The 14,266-nt window shown below is 49.6% G+C and overlaps 1 protein-coding gene across 1 annotated transcript; it reads right to left on the bottom strand.

Annotated features, from left to right (window-relative positions):
* Positions 1–8,692: 8,692 nt before the first annotated feature.
* Positions 8,693–11,724, bottom strand: LOC119104744 (cuticle protein 16.5). The gene is made up of 5 exons (XM_037228463.1): positions 11,713–11,724; positions 11,004–11,122; positions 10,375–10,533; positions 9,700–9,984; positions 8,693–8,747 (listed from the first exon to the last, which is right to left on the bottom strand). Exons 1-5 carry the CDS (start codon positions 11,722–11,724, stop codon positions 8,693–8,695), a joined length of 630 nt encoding a protein of 209 aa, XP_037084358.1.
* Between the last annotated feature and the right edge of the window lie 2,542 nt (positions 11,725–14,266).

Raw genomic sequence — 14,266 nt, 5'->3', positions numbered from 1 at the left:
TTTGCTGATTTGGACGCACCGAAGGCGCGAAATTGTTAGTTTTGTTAAACTCATGCGTTTTCCCCAATCTGGACCAAAACATAAAGATGTTTTTCAATTACATGCAAATAAAGCTGCACATAAGCTGGTAACTGAACATTAGCATGAGGCCCTCAACCCTTTTGAGCAGCAATTTTTTAAAGATTTGGTCCGAACCTTTTGAATGGATGGATTCATGGGATCACAGCCCACACTAAGCAGTGTTCCTTGTGTAAGCCCTGACCCCTATCGTCCGATCGCGCAATTCCAGGCAACCGCAGAATTTAATAGCGGAAGTTTAACGTGTCACAGTGCTCCGCACGGTCCATCCTGCCATCTGACGTCAACTGACCTTCAGCGTTACCGCTGGCACCGGCCGCAGGCCATGGCTATCAAGGGCAATGTCACCCTGTCATTATACCTGTCAACGTATCTGTCAACTTCAAAACGCGCAGAATGCGTTAATGCTTTGCCTATCACGTGATTAGCAGGGGCTCCGTTTTAAACTATATAATTAAATCCAAGTTATTCAAAATAGAATTTGATTATCGGTGTTCATCCGAGGTTTTTCTAGGGGGCTCATAGCAAAAGCTGTACCTGCCTGCACTCAGATTTTTTGGTCGATCCAGGACCCCAGCCTTTCGGCACCTTTTCACGCAGCCGGGGACTCCTTACCAGGGTCATATCTTAGACTGAACCGCCTTTGAAAGCAAATGAGGTGCTCTACGGCAACCAGGTGACCTTTGAGGGGAAATAGGCCCTGTGCAGCAAAAAGGACCACAAGTATACGGAGGGGCATGCGGATTTAAAGAGCTTTGGGCTCCCAATGAACTCCCGAGGAGACCATAGGCCCTCAGAACTCAGAGATCATCTCAGCAATCAGAGGGCTCTTGAGCGGTCCGAGGGCGGTCCTTCAGCAGCCTGACAAGCCCCTCAGCACTTATCGTCCCCCGTAAAAAAGGGGTGCACAAGGGTCGTTTGATGTTCTGGCGAGCACGTGCGTCGCTGAGCGGCTAGTGGACTATCAGGAACAAAACGCACACTTCGATAGCCAGAAGGGCCCACAAGCGATGACAAGTTCAAGGGATCACATGGTCTGGGCGACCAGTTGAGCCACTAAGCTATCAGAGAGGGACCCTACCCACAACAGACTCGTTAGTAGCTACAGGTGCCCCTCAGCGGCCTGAAGGGCACTGATCGGTTCGAACTGCTGGTGAGCTACCACAATGGCCCTGATTACACAGAAGGTTGAGAGGTCAGTGCGGTCCATGAATGGGTGTTGCCATTGGGGCCTTATATCGTGAGCTTCCTGTATGCTAAATGGCGTCACCCGCTCTTCACCCTGGCAGAAAGTGAGGACACAGAGGAGAATCGAGCCCTGTACCTCTGGTTTCGCCGGGTCTCAGCTGGCACACTAAAACGCTCCAAGAACGCCTGCGTGGCTCTGGGGTTATTGTGTGTGCTGAAGGGATTTTTGAATGGCACACGGGTCCTAAGTAGCCGCTTTAGGGAAGTCCCTAAAGCAGCTCGAGAGCACACGGTGGCCAGCTAAGGCTCACGTATCCGTAACAGGGGCTTCCGGTGGGCCAAAGGTCAAATTGCAACATAAAGCTTATTACAACATGCGAGATCTCGTTGGGTACAATCTACGTTTTATATGAGGCTCTACCCTCCTTAGTTTGGAAATGACACGGGGTTTCATCCCCCCACTCTGTCCACGTAATGAAAAACGGTGAATCAGGGTAAGGTTGACACTTTTGGCTGCCATCCTTTGTATCCATTTTACGCAAGCTGTTGTAAAAATTCGCATTTCAGATGATGGAAACAAAGGAACTGGCACACCATAATGACACTTTTGATTACCAGCATGCGTACACCGGTACCAATGCGAGCAGCAAGCCCATATAACACTTTTCACACTGGGTAGCAAACAAAGGCAAGCACACCTGTAATACTTGCAATGCATGATGCAGGGGAGCCCATTCAAATTATGTGTGTGGGGGGGGGGAGGGGCTCTGCCCCATCCCAATGTTATTTGGGCCACCTCAAGGTCGATTTGAGCCCCTTCAATGGTGGTCTCTTCCTCCCCGTAATACTTCTAGCTGGAATATTGCAAATTTGAGGAGGAATAACTATGAGGCAAAGCCTATCATCTCTGATTTTTCCGTACACGCCATGATCATAATGTCGCTCAGATACAGGTATGTTTAATAAAATGCAAAATATTTAAGAATAGAAACTACCTGCAATCGGAACGGAGCAGACTACATCCGTTGACAAGCACAGTTAGGGGGCCGGAGATTGTGAGACCAGTGGTTTGCTACTCATCTCCTTCTCTTACGATGTATAAAGATTGACATCCCTGACATGACGCCACAATCAAACCATACTGTTTTCTGCTACCAGAGTGGTCTGCATTTACGTTAGGTCGTTTGCCCTCACAAACTGGACTTGATACCTAAAGTGACCCTGTTCAGAGCTATCAGAAAAAAATGTTCACTTAAGTGCCAGCAAAAACAGTAATGAGATATATTGAATTTGCATGTATGAAAACACCATGTTCATAGATGCAAAGAACTCATGCATATCAATAAGCACTACAGAATGAATCATTTCCAGCCTTTCCCGTTACAGCAGTGTTGCGCCATCAGGAATTATCAAAACTGCTCTAAGAGATAGCTAAATGTCAATTTTTACTGAACTCTTATGGAAATAGGACCCGAATTCCACAAAACCACTTCCGATTTGAAGCAAGCATCTTGATTAACCGGAGATGCTTATGGAATCCTAACCCCGCCCCTCCTCATTGCCTACACTGCCTGCGGCCCGTTACTCGGTATAGGTAGACATAGGCACTCATGTGATAAAAGAGCATCATACATAAATCGTCTTCTTCGTGACAGCATGTGTTGTAGATAGCTATGAAACAGTAGGTGCGTGGTGCAAGTACACTTTTACTTTCGAAGTTTAATCATTACCATAGGTTAAGTCCAAGCACCCCAGAGACACAAAACTCCCTACCCATCGGCACCCATGCTACAAAGATATAATCGTACTGCAATACCTCGGTGAAAACGGCCTTTTAAGGAAAGTAGGAAAAAACAACCAGAATTTAATCCAACCTAACCTAGCGTAAGCTAACCCAACCTAACCTAACGCAATCTTACCTAACCTAACCTAACCCAACCCAACCCAACTTATCCTAACGCATCCCAATCCAACCCAATCAAACCAATCTAGCCTAACCTACCCTAACCTAATCTAACCTAGCCTAACCTAACCTAATCCAACCTAACCTAACTTAGCCTAACCTAACCTAACCTAACTGAACCTAACCTTACCTAACCCAATCCAACCCAACCCAACCCAGCTCATCCTAACCCATCCCAATCCAATCCAACCCAACTCAACCCAATCTAACCTAACCTAACCTAACCTATCCTAACATAACGCCAACCCATTGTCTCATTAGCATCTGTGCTATCGGTGTGACTGAACACCATTTGACGGACATCTGCCTTTATCATTGTATGGAGTATATTTGAGCAGTAGGATGATAGGATATCCCGAAAATAGTCCGGTTTTATGGTTGTTGAGGGTGTCTGATGTCTTGAATACAGTAGTTCATAAACAGTTTATTAGTGCAGTGTAGGGAAACGATGTGGACAGTGACCCAGCAATGACTTAAACTGACACTTCAGAACTATTTTCACCTCTTGTCACTTCCTCTCCTGATGGGTGCCACCAGCCCTAGCGCCGAACATACGGTGCTATTGAAAGGGAGCAAGCTGATGTGTTTGAGACTGCTGCGGTGAGTCAACAACCTGTTCTGTTGCTCTTCCCTTTCTTGAGTAGTCAACGTGAAAAATCACAAATCAGTTTCTATCGTTATTGGATCATCTCACCAACTTTCCTTCAACTGTCAATTAATGAAGTCGACAAGGCCCAAAAAATAAACCTACATGGGTATTCACGAAACTGAAATCCAAATGTCGTTTGCAAAGGAAAGACTAAATGGCCGACCAAACCTGTTCACACTTCCATGCTACGAACCTGTGGTACTAACTGACATGAAATCCTCGCCATTCGATGCAGCTTTATTGATAACTTTTCCTGTCCAGAACATGGTGAGATCAGATCGAAGGTAATCAAAGTAAAAAAAACGGCAAAATGAACTTGCAAACAACCCCCACGTTCCGAGCCTATGGCGCCGATCAGCATGAAACATTAACAGATCGATGTGCCATAGCCGATGATCTATCCTTTCCAGGCCATTGTGACCTTGGTTCGGGTTGAAGGTCATCGAAACGGTCGAAGTCACATGAAATTAGTTTGCAGGCGACGCAATGGTCTGACCCCATGACGCCGACTAGCATGAAACCTTCACCAATCAATGTCCCATAGTCGATATCCTCTCCCTTCCAGAACATAATGACCCTGAGTCAGGTCAAAGGTTTCCCAAAACGGCCCAAACCACTAAAATTGTCCGCAGATAATCCCATGTAATGAGCCTATTGGACCGATTGGCACGACACTTCTACCAATTAACGCGTTATAGCCGATATGCTCTCCTTTCCAGAACATGGTGACCAGTCTGGGAGCATGGGGTAGCCTGCAAACGAATTTCAGGTGGTTTCGGCCGTTTTTTGTTAGTTTAAACCTGACCCTAGGTCGCCATGCTCTGTGAAGTGTAGGATATCGACTTTGGTGGTAGTGAGGATTTCACGGTGATCAGTGTCATGGACTCGGAGCATGGGGTTGTCTGCAGCCAATTGTGTGGTTTGGGCCGTTTTGACCTTTCACTTGACTCAAGGTCGCCAAGTTCTGAAAAGGATAGGATATCAACCAAGTGGCGATATCCAAGGTGGAGGTTTCGTGTCAGTCGGTGTCATAGACTCGGGGCATGGGATGTCAACGGGTTTGGTCGACCGTTTAGTCCCTCCCCGCTTGCAAAGCCCCAGTGCATTGAAAGTCACCGCCAGCCCCACATATCTCAGTTGCATCGCAACGGTTGAAGCATGCTCTTGCGGCTAAATGAATGGCCATATCTAGATCTTCAATATTTTCTACTGCCTAGTTTGGGACATTGAGAGTCGGCTGGCAAAAACAGCGAATCGGCCGATCGGCCGAACCATATGCAATTAATTGATTTGTCGCTAACCTGTCACCAAAGTGAGCGACCAACTGAAAATTAGAGGATATTTTTGTCGCTGGGATGGGATAGAGCCTAATCAAGACACCATGGGTCAGTAGGGCACGATACGAGGTATTTACAGAAAAGCTCGCTGGTGTGGTGAAATGTAATTTATTACCAACGAAGCCCATGTAAAATGGTGAAACGCGAGCTGTAATGTTGTGTCGTGGCCGCCAACAAAACTGTGGGTCTAAAGCATTTTTGGCACCCAGCATCGCGTGAAAAAGACATTTTTATCGCCGACTTGGTAAAATGTCCTAAGTGACAACTTGCGCCTGAATGGCTCTCATCAACTGTGCATCGCACACGGGCTTTTGATTAAGGCCTTGATGACCTCAGGTCGCAGCCAGAGAGCAGCCCCGTTCTGACCAATTCTACAGCAACCGTCCGGTGCAGGCTACACTGTGGTCGCAAACTGGTCACTGCAGCTGATGTGGATTGAGACTGGTCTCTAGACAGCGTGACAAATCCACTGGTTCGTCTGGAATTTTATCTCTTGAAAGGCGCTAAGAGCATAAAGACAAACTGCTATACCTGAAAATAATCATATATATATATATATATATATATATATATATATATATATAATTAAAAATATGATGACGAAATTACGAATAAAATAAAAGGATGAGTGGAAATATGGCTGCTGTTAGAGATGCACTGGAAGGCATTACCGAGAACCGGGGATTCTAAAGTTTAACAAACCGTTAACGATACAGGATTGTGTTCCACCGATCTTGAATCAAAAATTCCGACGAGGTCTGGGGTTTTTAGATTTGAATTCAGCCGGTTTTTTGTACAAGTAGGTGCACACCAAAAGTGTCGGTCGCGTCGAAAATACAGGACGAACTGCAGCATGACGCTCTTGACGCTCATGACGCTCTTCGGAGGATCGAGGGGGGGGGGGCTACAAGCGCGAAGGAACCTCCTCACAACCTCCGCGCCTTCTAACACAGGGAAAGCCATGTCACGAATGCCCCAGGAAGCACGTCGGCCGACCGTGGTCCGTCACCGCTTCACTGCAGACGTGCTAGCGTTACGAAACGAGGCCCGTTTTTCAGACAGCCCAGACAGCATTTTCGGCCAGCATTTGCAGTGACATTCGGCCGCTTCACCTTACGAGCGCTCGTGATGTTTTGCGACCGGGAAACTCCAGTAAACGACAGTCGCTGGGTGCTGGAGGCTCGCAGTGGCGCTCACCGCCTCAAAAATGTATTTTTTAATGCAGCCACGTTGCGGAAAACTCCGTAGTCGAACACGATTCTCATTGTTAGATGTTGTTTCGCCCTTACGTAAACGCAGGTATGATTATGTAATGAAAAATGCTTTGCTTGCATAACACACAGCGGTTTTACCATGTTTGCGCGAGCATCTACTTTGATGTGTGTTTTTTAATACGTGTCTCACTTTGCGGCTTTGCTCTTTTAGTCGACCTATGGCTGCGTTTCAGAATCTGTCGAACTATTCTCGCGGAATATACCCGTCGCGTTTTGGGAAGTAGGTGTGTACAAAACAGGGCTTGAGCATCTTACATTCTTGAAAATGAACGACCTTAAACCAGCCATCTGAATAGGGGTTAGCGTTCACCTACTTCCAGCCACTTACGTCTGCTTTTGTCGGCGGCGGCGTTTCGTGTTTGTCTCTAGCCCGCACAAAATCAAACGCCGGGTGCTTGTTACCAAATATATATTTTGGTACCTGCGTTACTCCATGATACATAAAAACGCCCCGTCAGCACTGGCTTCACATCTGCAATAAGACGATTTTCGTCTCATGTGTATTTAGTAAACTTTATTTCAGTTTTGACTGATTATGAAGGGTTTGGAAGCTAGCAGGACATAGATGACGTTCTCCGAGACCGTGGTCCCTCACCTCTAAGAGTCTTTTCAAACACTTCAGGTCGTTTTCAAAATTTTGCAGGCAAGCCTTTGCGAATCGCTACCATCGGAAAATTTTGCGATTAGCCAGCAGCCGTTTTTAATATAAGATATAGACGCGGTAAACTAAACCCTTCTCAGCTTGGTCGTGTGGTTGTTTGGATTTAAGTCCTTTCGGCCAGCCATGACTATTTCAAGACTAAGGGATAAGGCAGAGTGGATGACGTTGTGGCAAAACTACACGCTCCCGACGGTCTATCCGCTGAGATTTGGCCCGCACTGGGACGCCCGTTCGGATTTCTGCTCGGTGCTCGGACCAGGGGAGTATGGGCCTAACTATGCATGCTGCCCCGGATAAAAACGGCTCGGCGATTATGCAGGACCCGGCAAGCACGAGGAAAGTGTCAGTGGTAAAGCAGAATACAGCCGCTAATTATTCAGCATGCAATTATCTGATAGGCAGCCAATGTTTCACGTGACGTTTTAAAGCTCCGAACCGTCTGAAGAAACGCAAAAATGATCGAGCCTCGGAACTTTTTCAAGCTCATGATGATGTTCGATGCCATGTATGTGCTGAGTGACTTTAACTGGAAAAATGGTATCCAGCCCGACATAGAGCCAGCCCCGAGGCAGAGGCGTGTCCAGAACTGCCTTGAATTTCCCGCGAACTTCGTCGCGATTTTGATGTTTCCGCATATTAATTTTTGCGCTGCGTGACCGATCGGGGTGACTATCGCTTCACGGTTGACTTGAACAGCAAGCGCCTATCACTGAATACAGCATCTGCCTGCACCCTAGCCCCGGGGAAAACCGGCATACACAGAACTAACCATTCCGCTCCTCATCCCCAAGGTCACTGTCGCGACGTTTCTTGGCTTGTTGTGCAGGAAAATCGGGAAAGTTCAGCGTATGGAAACGGCCGCTAAGCAGCAAGTAAAAATAGAGGTTGGCGGCGGTGAAATGGATTCAACGTTCATTGGTCGACCTTGACTCATATTTTTCGAGCCTTGACGACATTTCTTCGTGCTTGCCGCATGACAGGCGTCAGTAGGAGGAAGTAAACACGTGCGCAATTTACTCTTGTTGCTGACTCGCGGCCATTCTGTGTCAACTACTCACATGTGCATCCGAGTTATGTGCACGACATTTTTGTGTGCAATGATTTAAACTCAACTGTGAATTTGCATGAACATCTACAGCGTGCAGAAACCACAGCTGAGTTATAAGATCGACATAGATTTGAACGTGTTTGTGCCTGGGCACTGACGGCAAGTGATGTTGGTGCGATATAGACTTTTTGCGCACTGATCGGTGCGTACTGGGAAGCGACCATTCTCAATCGATGCTAACCTGCATTCGCGCTCGTCTGTGAGACACGCGTGTTTATCTATCCGGGTTGCAACACAGGGTAGTAATAAGATAAACTATTGTGTGTGATTGCATAGTGCAATAATCATGGCGGAGCAGCGACTTTTGCATTATAGTGCAATATCTTATGCTCACGAACATTGCATCGCAGTGGATTAAACTAGTGCAGACGCTCTGATTTGCTGTGGATCACATATAATTGTGTTCAAGGTGTGCTCTGGTCGTGCTGTGCACTTCATTCCATGTGGCTCGCCCGATACTGGCCGATACCTGGTGACGTACCACCGTACCTGGTGACGTCACACGGGTACCTGTAGCTCGCGGCACACCGTGACGCATTCGCTAGCTGCCGCTTTAGACCTCTTTGTTGGACTTCGCATCCTGCACCTGTCTCCCAAAGCCATCATTGAGTGTAACTGCGGTGTATTTGCCAGACGGTTGCATGTATGCATAATAAATACTACGCTACAATAAATAAGGTGTTCACGGAGAACTGCATTTCCGAGCGGAGGATGTGGTCTCTTTTCGACTTGTACGGGGCGAGGCCTCCCCCATCGCGCCTCCGAGCAGCGGTGGCGGGCGGAGATGCCTGAAGCGGGCACAGAAAGGTCACACATCATCCCTAACTGTCGCTAATACAGGCACATAATATAAAAGGTTAGAAAATAGCTGGCATTCAAAACCCAAACATACACAAAGTGCCGAATGGCTTGACATCTGTTGCGCAGCATTCATTACTGGAATTTTCGGAACGCCCCAAGATTGTCAGCATTAGCATTATAACGCAATATAAAGATGTCACTAACGGATATTAAAATCAATATGGTGGTATTGTCATAGCGCGAGATCAAGTCCGACAGACTAACCTCTCTCTCATGTCCCGCTCAATCGCATGTCGCATGCTCTCTTTGCAGCATCCGGACTTAACAAATCCAAATATAGAACAAACAGATAGGAGAGTGGCATTGCCGCCTCACCTGGGATGTCTTTCAGAGTCAGCTGAACAGGGCTGCTGCATCACTGATGCCCGCAGACGCATCACTGGTAGCTGGAAACGAAAACAGGCCCGTTGATAGATTGTTGGAATGACGCTGGCAGGGTGTTTGCAGGGAAAACGAAAGGGCGCAAGATAAACCAGCGAGAGGCTTTCTCACAAGGTATGTGCCTCTACGTCTTTGCACAATCGTATATCAAAAATATAACCACTTAGCATTGCGTGAAGAGGCGTGGCAGCTTACTGACCTGCTGGAGCTGCGATACACGGGAGCAACGTACGAGCCACCTCCGCGTCCTGCAGCAGGAGCACCGTAGGAAGAGCTGGGAGCGCTGTAGCTGGCAGCAGGAGCACCGTAGGACGAGCTGGGAGCGCTGTAGCTGGCAGCAGGAGCACCGTAGGAGGAGCTAGGAGCGCTGTAGCTGGCGGCAGGAGCGCCGTAGGACGAGCTAGGAGCGCTGTAGCTGGCAGCAGGACCACCGTAGGACGAGCTAGGGGCGCTGTAGCTGGCAGCAGGAGCGCTGTAGGAGGAGCTGGCGGCACGGTAGGAGGTCGTAGGGCTTCTGTAAGAAGCCGGAGCTCCGTAGCTGTTGGAGGGAGCGCTGTACGAGGAAGACGAGGGAGATCCATAAGAAGTGGAAGGAGCGCTGTAGGACGAAGACGACGATCTGTAGGACGTAGAGGGAGCGCGGTAGGAGGAAGAGGACGGAGATCCGTAGGACGTGGAAGGAGCGCTGTAAGACGAAGACCCATAGGAAGTAGAGGGAGCACTGTATGACGAGGATGAGGCACCTCCATAGGATGTGGAGGGAGCGCTGTAGGACGAGGATGAGGCACCCCCGTAGGACGTGGAAGGAGCGCTGTAGGACGAGGATGAGGCACCCCCGTAGGATGTGGAAGGAGCGCTGTAGGACGAGGAGGACGGAGCACCGTAGCTGCTGGAGGGAGCGCCATAGGTGGTCACAGCCGAACCGTACGAGGAGGAGGGCGCGGCGGGCGCCCCGTAGCTGCCAGACGGACTGTAGGACTGGGCAGGACCGCCGTAGCTGGTCTGAGGTGCGCCGTACGAGCTGGCCGGACCGCTGTAACCATTGCCATTGCCGCGAGCAGGGCCTCCGCTGAAAGAAGACGGGGCAATGTTACTTCTGGCATCTGACCCGCACAGCAAAACTGTGCAAGTGTGCTTGCCTTCGTGTTCCTTGTTGGTGCATAGAGAGTACTCAACACCCCTGATTTACATGTCATATGTTCTCCGAGGATGAGTAAGTTAATGGAGTAGCACTGATCAAAGGGGTAAGTGAGATAGATACCCCACGGCCATATCATCGCAAACAGAATCAGGGTTGAACAAAGTGAAAATCACACGTCTTGGTCTACATGCGTTAGGTAGAGAGCCCAACCTCAAATCCAACTGCATCTCAAATGTGCGCAGCACGGCAAAAAACGCTGAGCACTGATTCGTGCGTTGCAGCAGACAGATTTCCTCGGGCCGGATAGCACGAGGGGGCGCATAGTGGAGACGATCATAAGTCTAGTACAAAACGTCACTCACTACGACACACTGCCGAGGGAGCTGCTGGAGTAGCTGGTGGACGACGCCTGGCTGCTGAGATCCTCAGCGGCCTTCTCCGCCGCCAGGCAGGCGGTGGCCAGCAGCGCGGCAACGAACAGCTGAGTGGATAGGCAAGGCGATCATGTCACGTGGTTAATTTTTTAACGTTGGATGGTTGCGTTTGTGTCAAGAGCAATTTATTGGTACTTGGTGCTTTCCAACCAGCAAGTGCACAGCGTTAAAACAACTTATTGTTACTTGGTGCATTCCAGCCAACACATATCCCACAGTGGTGTGGAGCCAACAAGCATGTTGAACAAACGGAAACAGTATGGTAGACGCCCAACACATTGTTACCTTAAGTACCTGCTCCAGACGAGCACTTAAGGACACCTCATTCGGCGAACTAAATGTATGTTACCCTAGTCACTGTCCTCTGCAGGATCTTGTCCTGTTCACGGCTGCCGCCACTGTCGCGCCGCTTTCGCAACTGGAGGTTTCCGAAGGAGCGGAGGAGAGCGGACAGTGAAGGTCCCCGCGCACCCCTCCTTAGATGTCAAACCACTCATTTGGTGTTAGTCTTGCAGCCATAGCGGCGTGGCAGTGTGGAATATCCTCGGGGCTGACCGTAGCCTCAGTACGGCCTGGAGCCAGCGGGTCAGAGCCAACTACACGGGGCGTTCGAGCCCTCCCTGCCCAAGCCTCTCACCTTGCAGAGCATGGTAAGGCTGGTGCTGTATGTGTGACGGTGGTGACCCGACTGCCTCCCTCTGGAAGCGCACCCATTTTATACAGGCCAGCAGCCCGCTTTCCCAGCGCGCTGCCCAATGCAGAGCAAGGCTACATACTCGCAACGGCCCATGATGGAAATCGTCGGAGCTAGGGTCACGTGCAACCCCCGCCGGCCATCATTGGCGGCTGGGGGTAGGAGCGATTACGTGTCTGGGTGGTGAGTGCGGCGTTCGCTTCCACCCACAGCAGAGGGCAAGGGCGTTCCCAGGGCGGGAATCGTGGGAGAGTGGCACGTCACGAGCGCTGAGAACCGCGCACGAAGATCCCGTTCGCGTAGTTCTTGTCCGCTGCAGAACCTCCCAGAGCGGTGTGGCCTTCCCGCCACGCACCCCTCCTCTCGCGTGCCTGGGCGCGCCCCTGAGTGCGGCCATTACATCGCTAATCTGTGACCGTGCAATTGAGATACGTGAACTAGTGAAGCCTCCAGTGGTAGTGGGAGGGGCGTCTGACAGGGGCAATTGTCTCCCGGGGCCACCTGGGGCCCTGCAAGCCCGTCTCCTGGGGCCTTGCGTGCCACCTGGCGACGGCGGCTATGCCCCTGTTTCGACATGTTGACCTCCCCAAGTAATCAGGGATCAAGGAAGGAACAAGCTGACCCACCTCACGGTGCCAGCTTCCCGCACTCCAGAAAATTACCTGCCTCGCTTTGGCGGCAGATCCTGGTGTTATCTCTGCCGTGAGGCTCGCGGTTCGAAGGAGGCTTTAGACCTCATTTGTGCAGGAGCGCCACGGGGTGACTGCATGGAAGTAAGAAGGCTCTCGACCCTGTTTTTATACAGCGGATTTCGCTCGCATTCTACGCGAGTGAAATCTGCTGGGCATGTTCTAACGTTCTAGATCTTGTAGCGAGCACATGGATGCGAGTTTTGAATAACACACATGAATCTTTTGAATAATCCACGTGTTCATGTTCAGGTTCAGGCTCAGGTTCAAATCTAGGTGTATGCTCACGTTCATGCTCATTTTGTTCACGAGCCATCACAACAAGTGGCTTATCGTTTGCTTCGGTACAATTACAATAGTAGTATGAGTGCAATATTAAAACATCGCGATCATTGACCACGGCGTTTGCGAAGCACTCCCGCCAAGCCCATGCAGGGGGCTTACAATACATGCATGCATGCATACACCGACATGCTTTCGGGTGCAGAAGGGGTTGGCAGCAGTGAATGTAGTCCCAAAGACACTGCCAAACGCGCAACCACATTCGCACGTTATCATACAATCCGTCGCCCACACAACTTCATCAAACCAAAAGCATTAACCAAAATCTTGATCCATAAAGCATGTTTCACAGTGGTAAGCAAGCAAAGTTGCACAATGGGACCCTTGATATCGTCTAGTAAGGTGCGAGGCTCCTTGCGGGTGCAGGGGCGGCGATGCCCGGCGGCAGGCGGCTCCAGGATCAGGCCCCGCGATACGAAAAAGCCCCGCGCGCCCCCGACAGGCAGAGCTGGCAGATCAGGGGCGTCCGCTGCTGCCGCCCGGCTGGCGCCTCTCTGGCATGCTCTCTCAGTGCCTGCGTTGCGAAAACTTTGTCTTGAGCGTGCTCAGAATGAGGCCCGCGTGACACAACTGCGGAGACGGAGCCGACTCCGAAACCAACAATATCTTTTGAGAGTCGAGTTGAAAATCATTTTGTTAACAATTTTGCGATTAGCAGCGGGAGCTGAGTCAACGTTATACAAAAAGACTTCGGCGTCACGAATTAAGTAAAGACGCAACTTATAACAAACGTTCTTATTTGGCAGCGCATCCCTGCACGTACAGTAAATGACATAATGGGCGCTTTGCTACACTTTCCTCTTGACACCTTTTACTACCAAACATAAAGTTAGGCGTCCATATTAGGCATCGCACCATGCATGGAGGCTTGGGCCTGGCCTACGCAAAAGTATGCGGTTGGGGAGTAAATAAAAGTCAAGTATGCGGTTTTTGGTTTCATCCCTAGTTAAGGTTCCTCAATCTGCGATATTTTCTCCCCCAACGGGTGACCATCAATACTAAATGCAGTCAGGATGGATGCTTAATTTCTTCCGTACGTGGCTGTTTGCGTTTTATCGACCTCACCTAACCATGTGTACACCGGCGCCATAATTGTCAGCCAAAATATTCTTTACCACTGGCGCGTGTGCATTTAGCGTAGCGTGATGCTAAAAAGGCACCAGGCGTATTGTGATGAAGGCTGAGATGCTGCAAGTTGGGCTAAAACTGATGTCGCCGGTGCAGGATCGGCCAGAGATTACAGACAGACAGAGCCAGGCCTTAACTCCAAGTCCCAATGTTTGCAGAAAGTCGCAAACGATTGGACCACTGCCCACATTTCATTCGTGAGATGTGACCATGCGCCTGTCACAAGATTCAGCCATCAATATCATTTTGCCATATGCGACTATGAATCTAATATTACAATATGTGACCATGAATATAGTGTCGTAAGATGTAGCCACGACCCAATAGCACGAGATGTG

This window comes from Pollicipes pollicipes, unplaced genomic scaffold (genome assembly GCF_011947565.3).
Source record: "Pollicipes pollicipes isolate AB1234 unplaced genomic scaffold, Ppol_2.1 Scaffold_6052;HRSCAF=7182_pilon_pilon_pilon, whole genome shotgun sequence".
NCBI lineage: Eukaryota > Metazoa > Arthropoda > Thecostraca > Pollicipedomorpha > Pollicipedidae > Pollicipes > Pollicipes pollicipes.
This window is presented reverse-complemented; position numbering and strand designations above follow the sequence as displayed.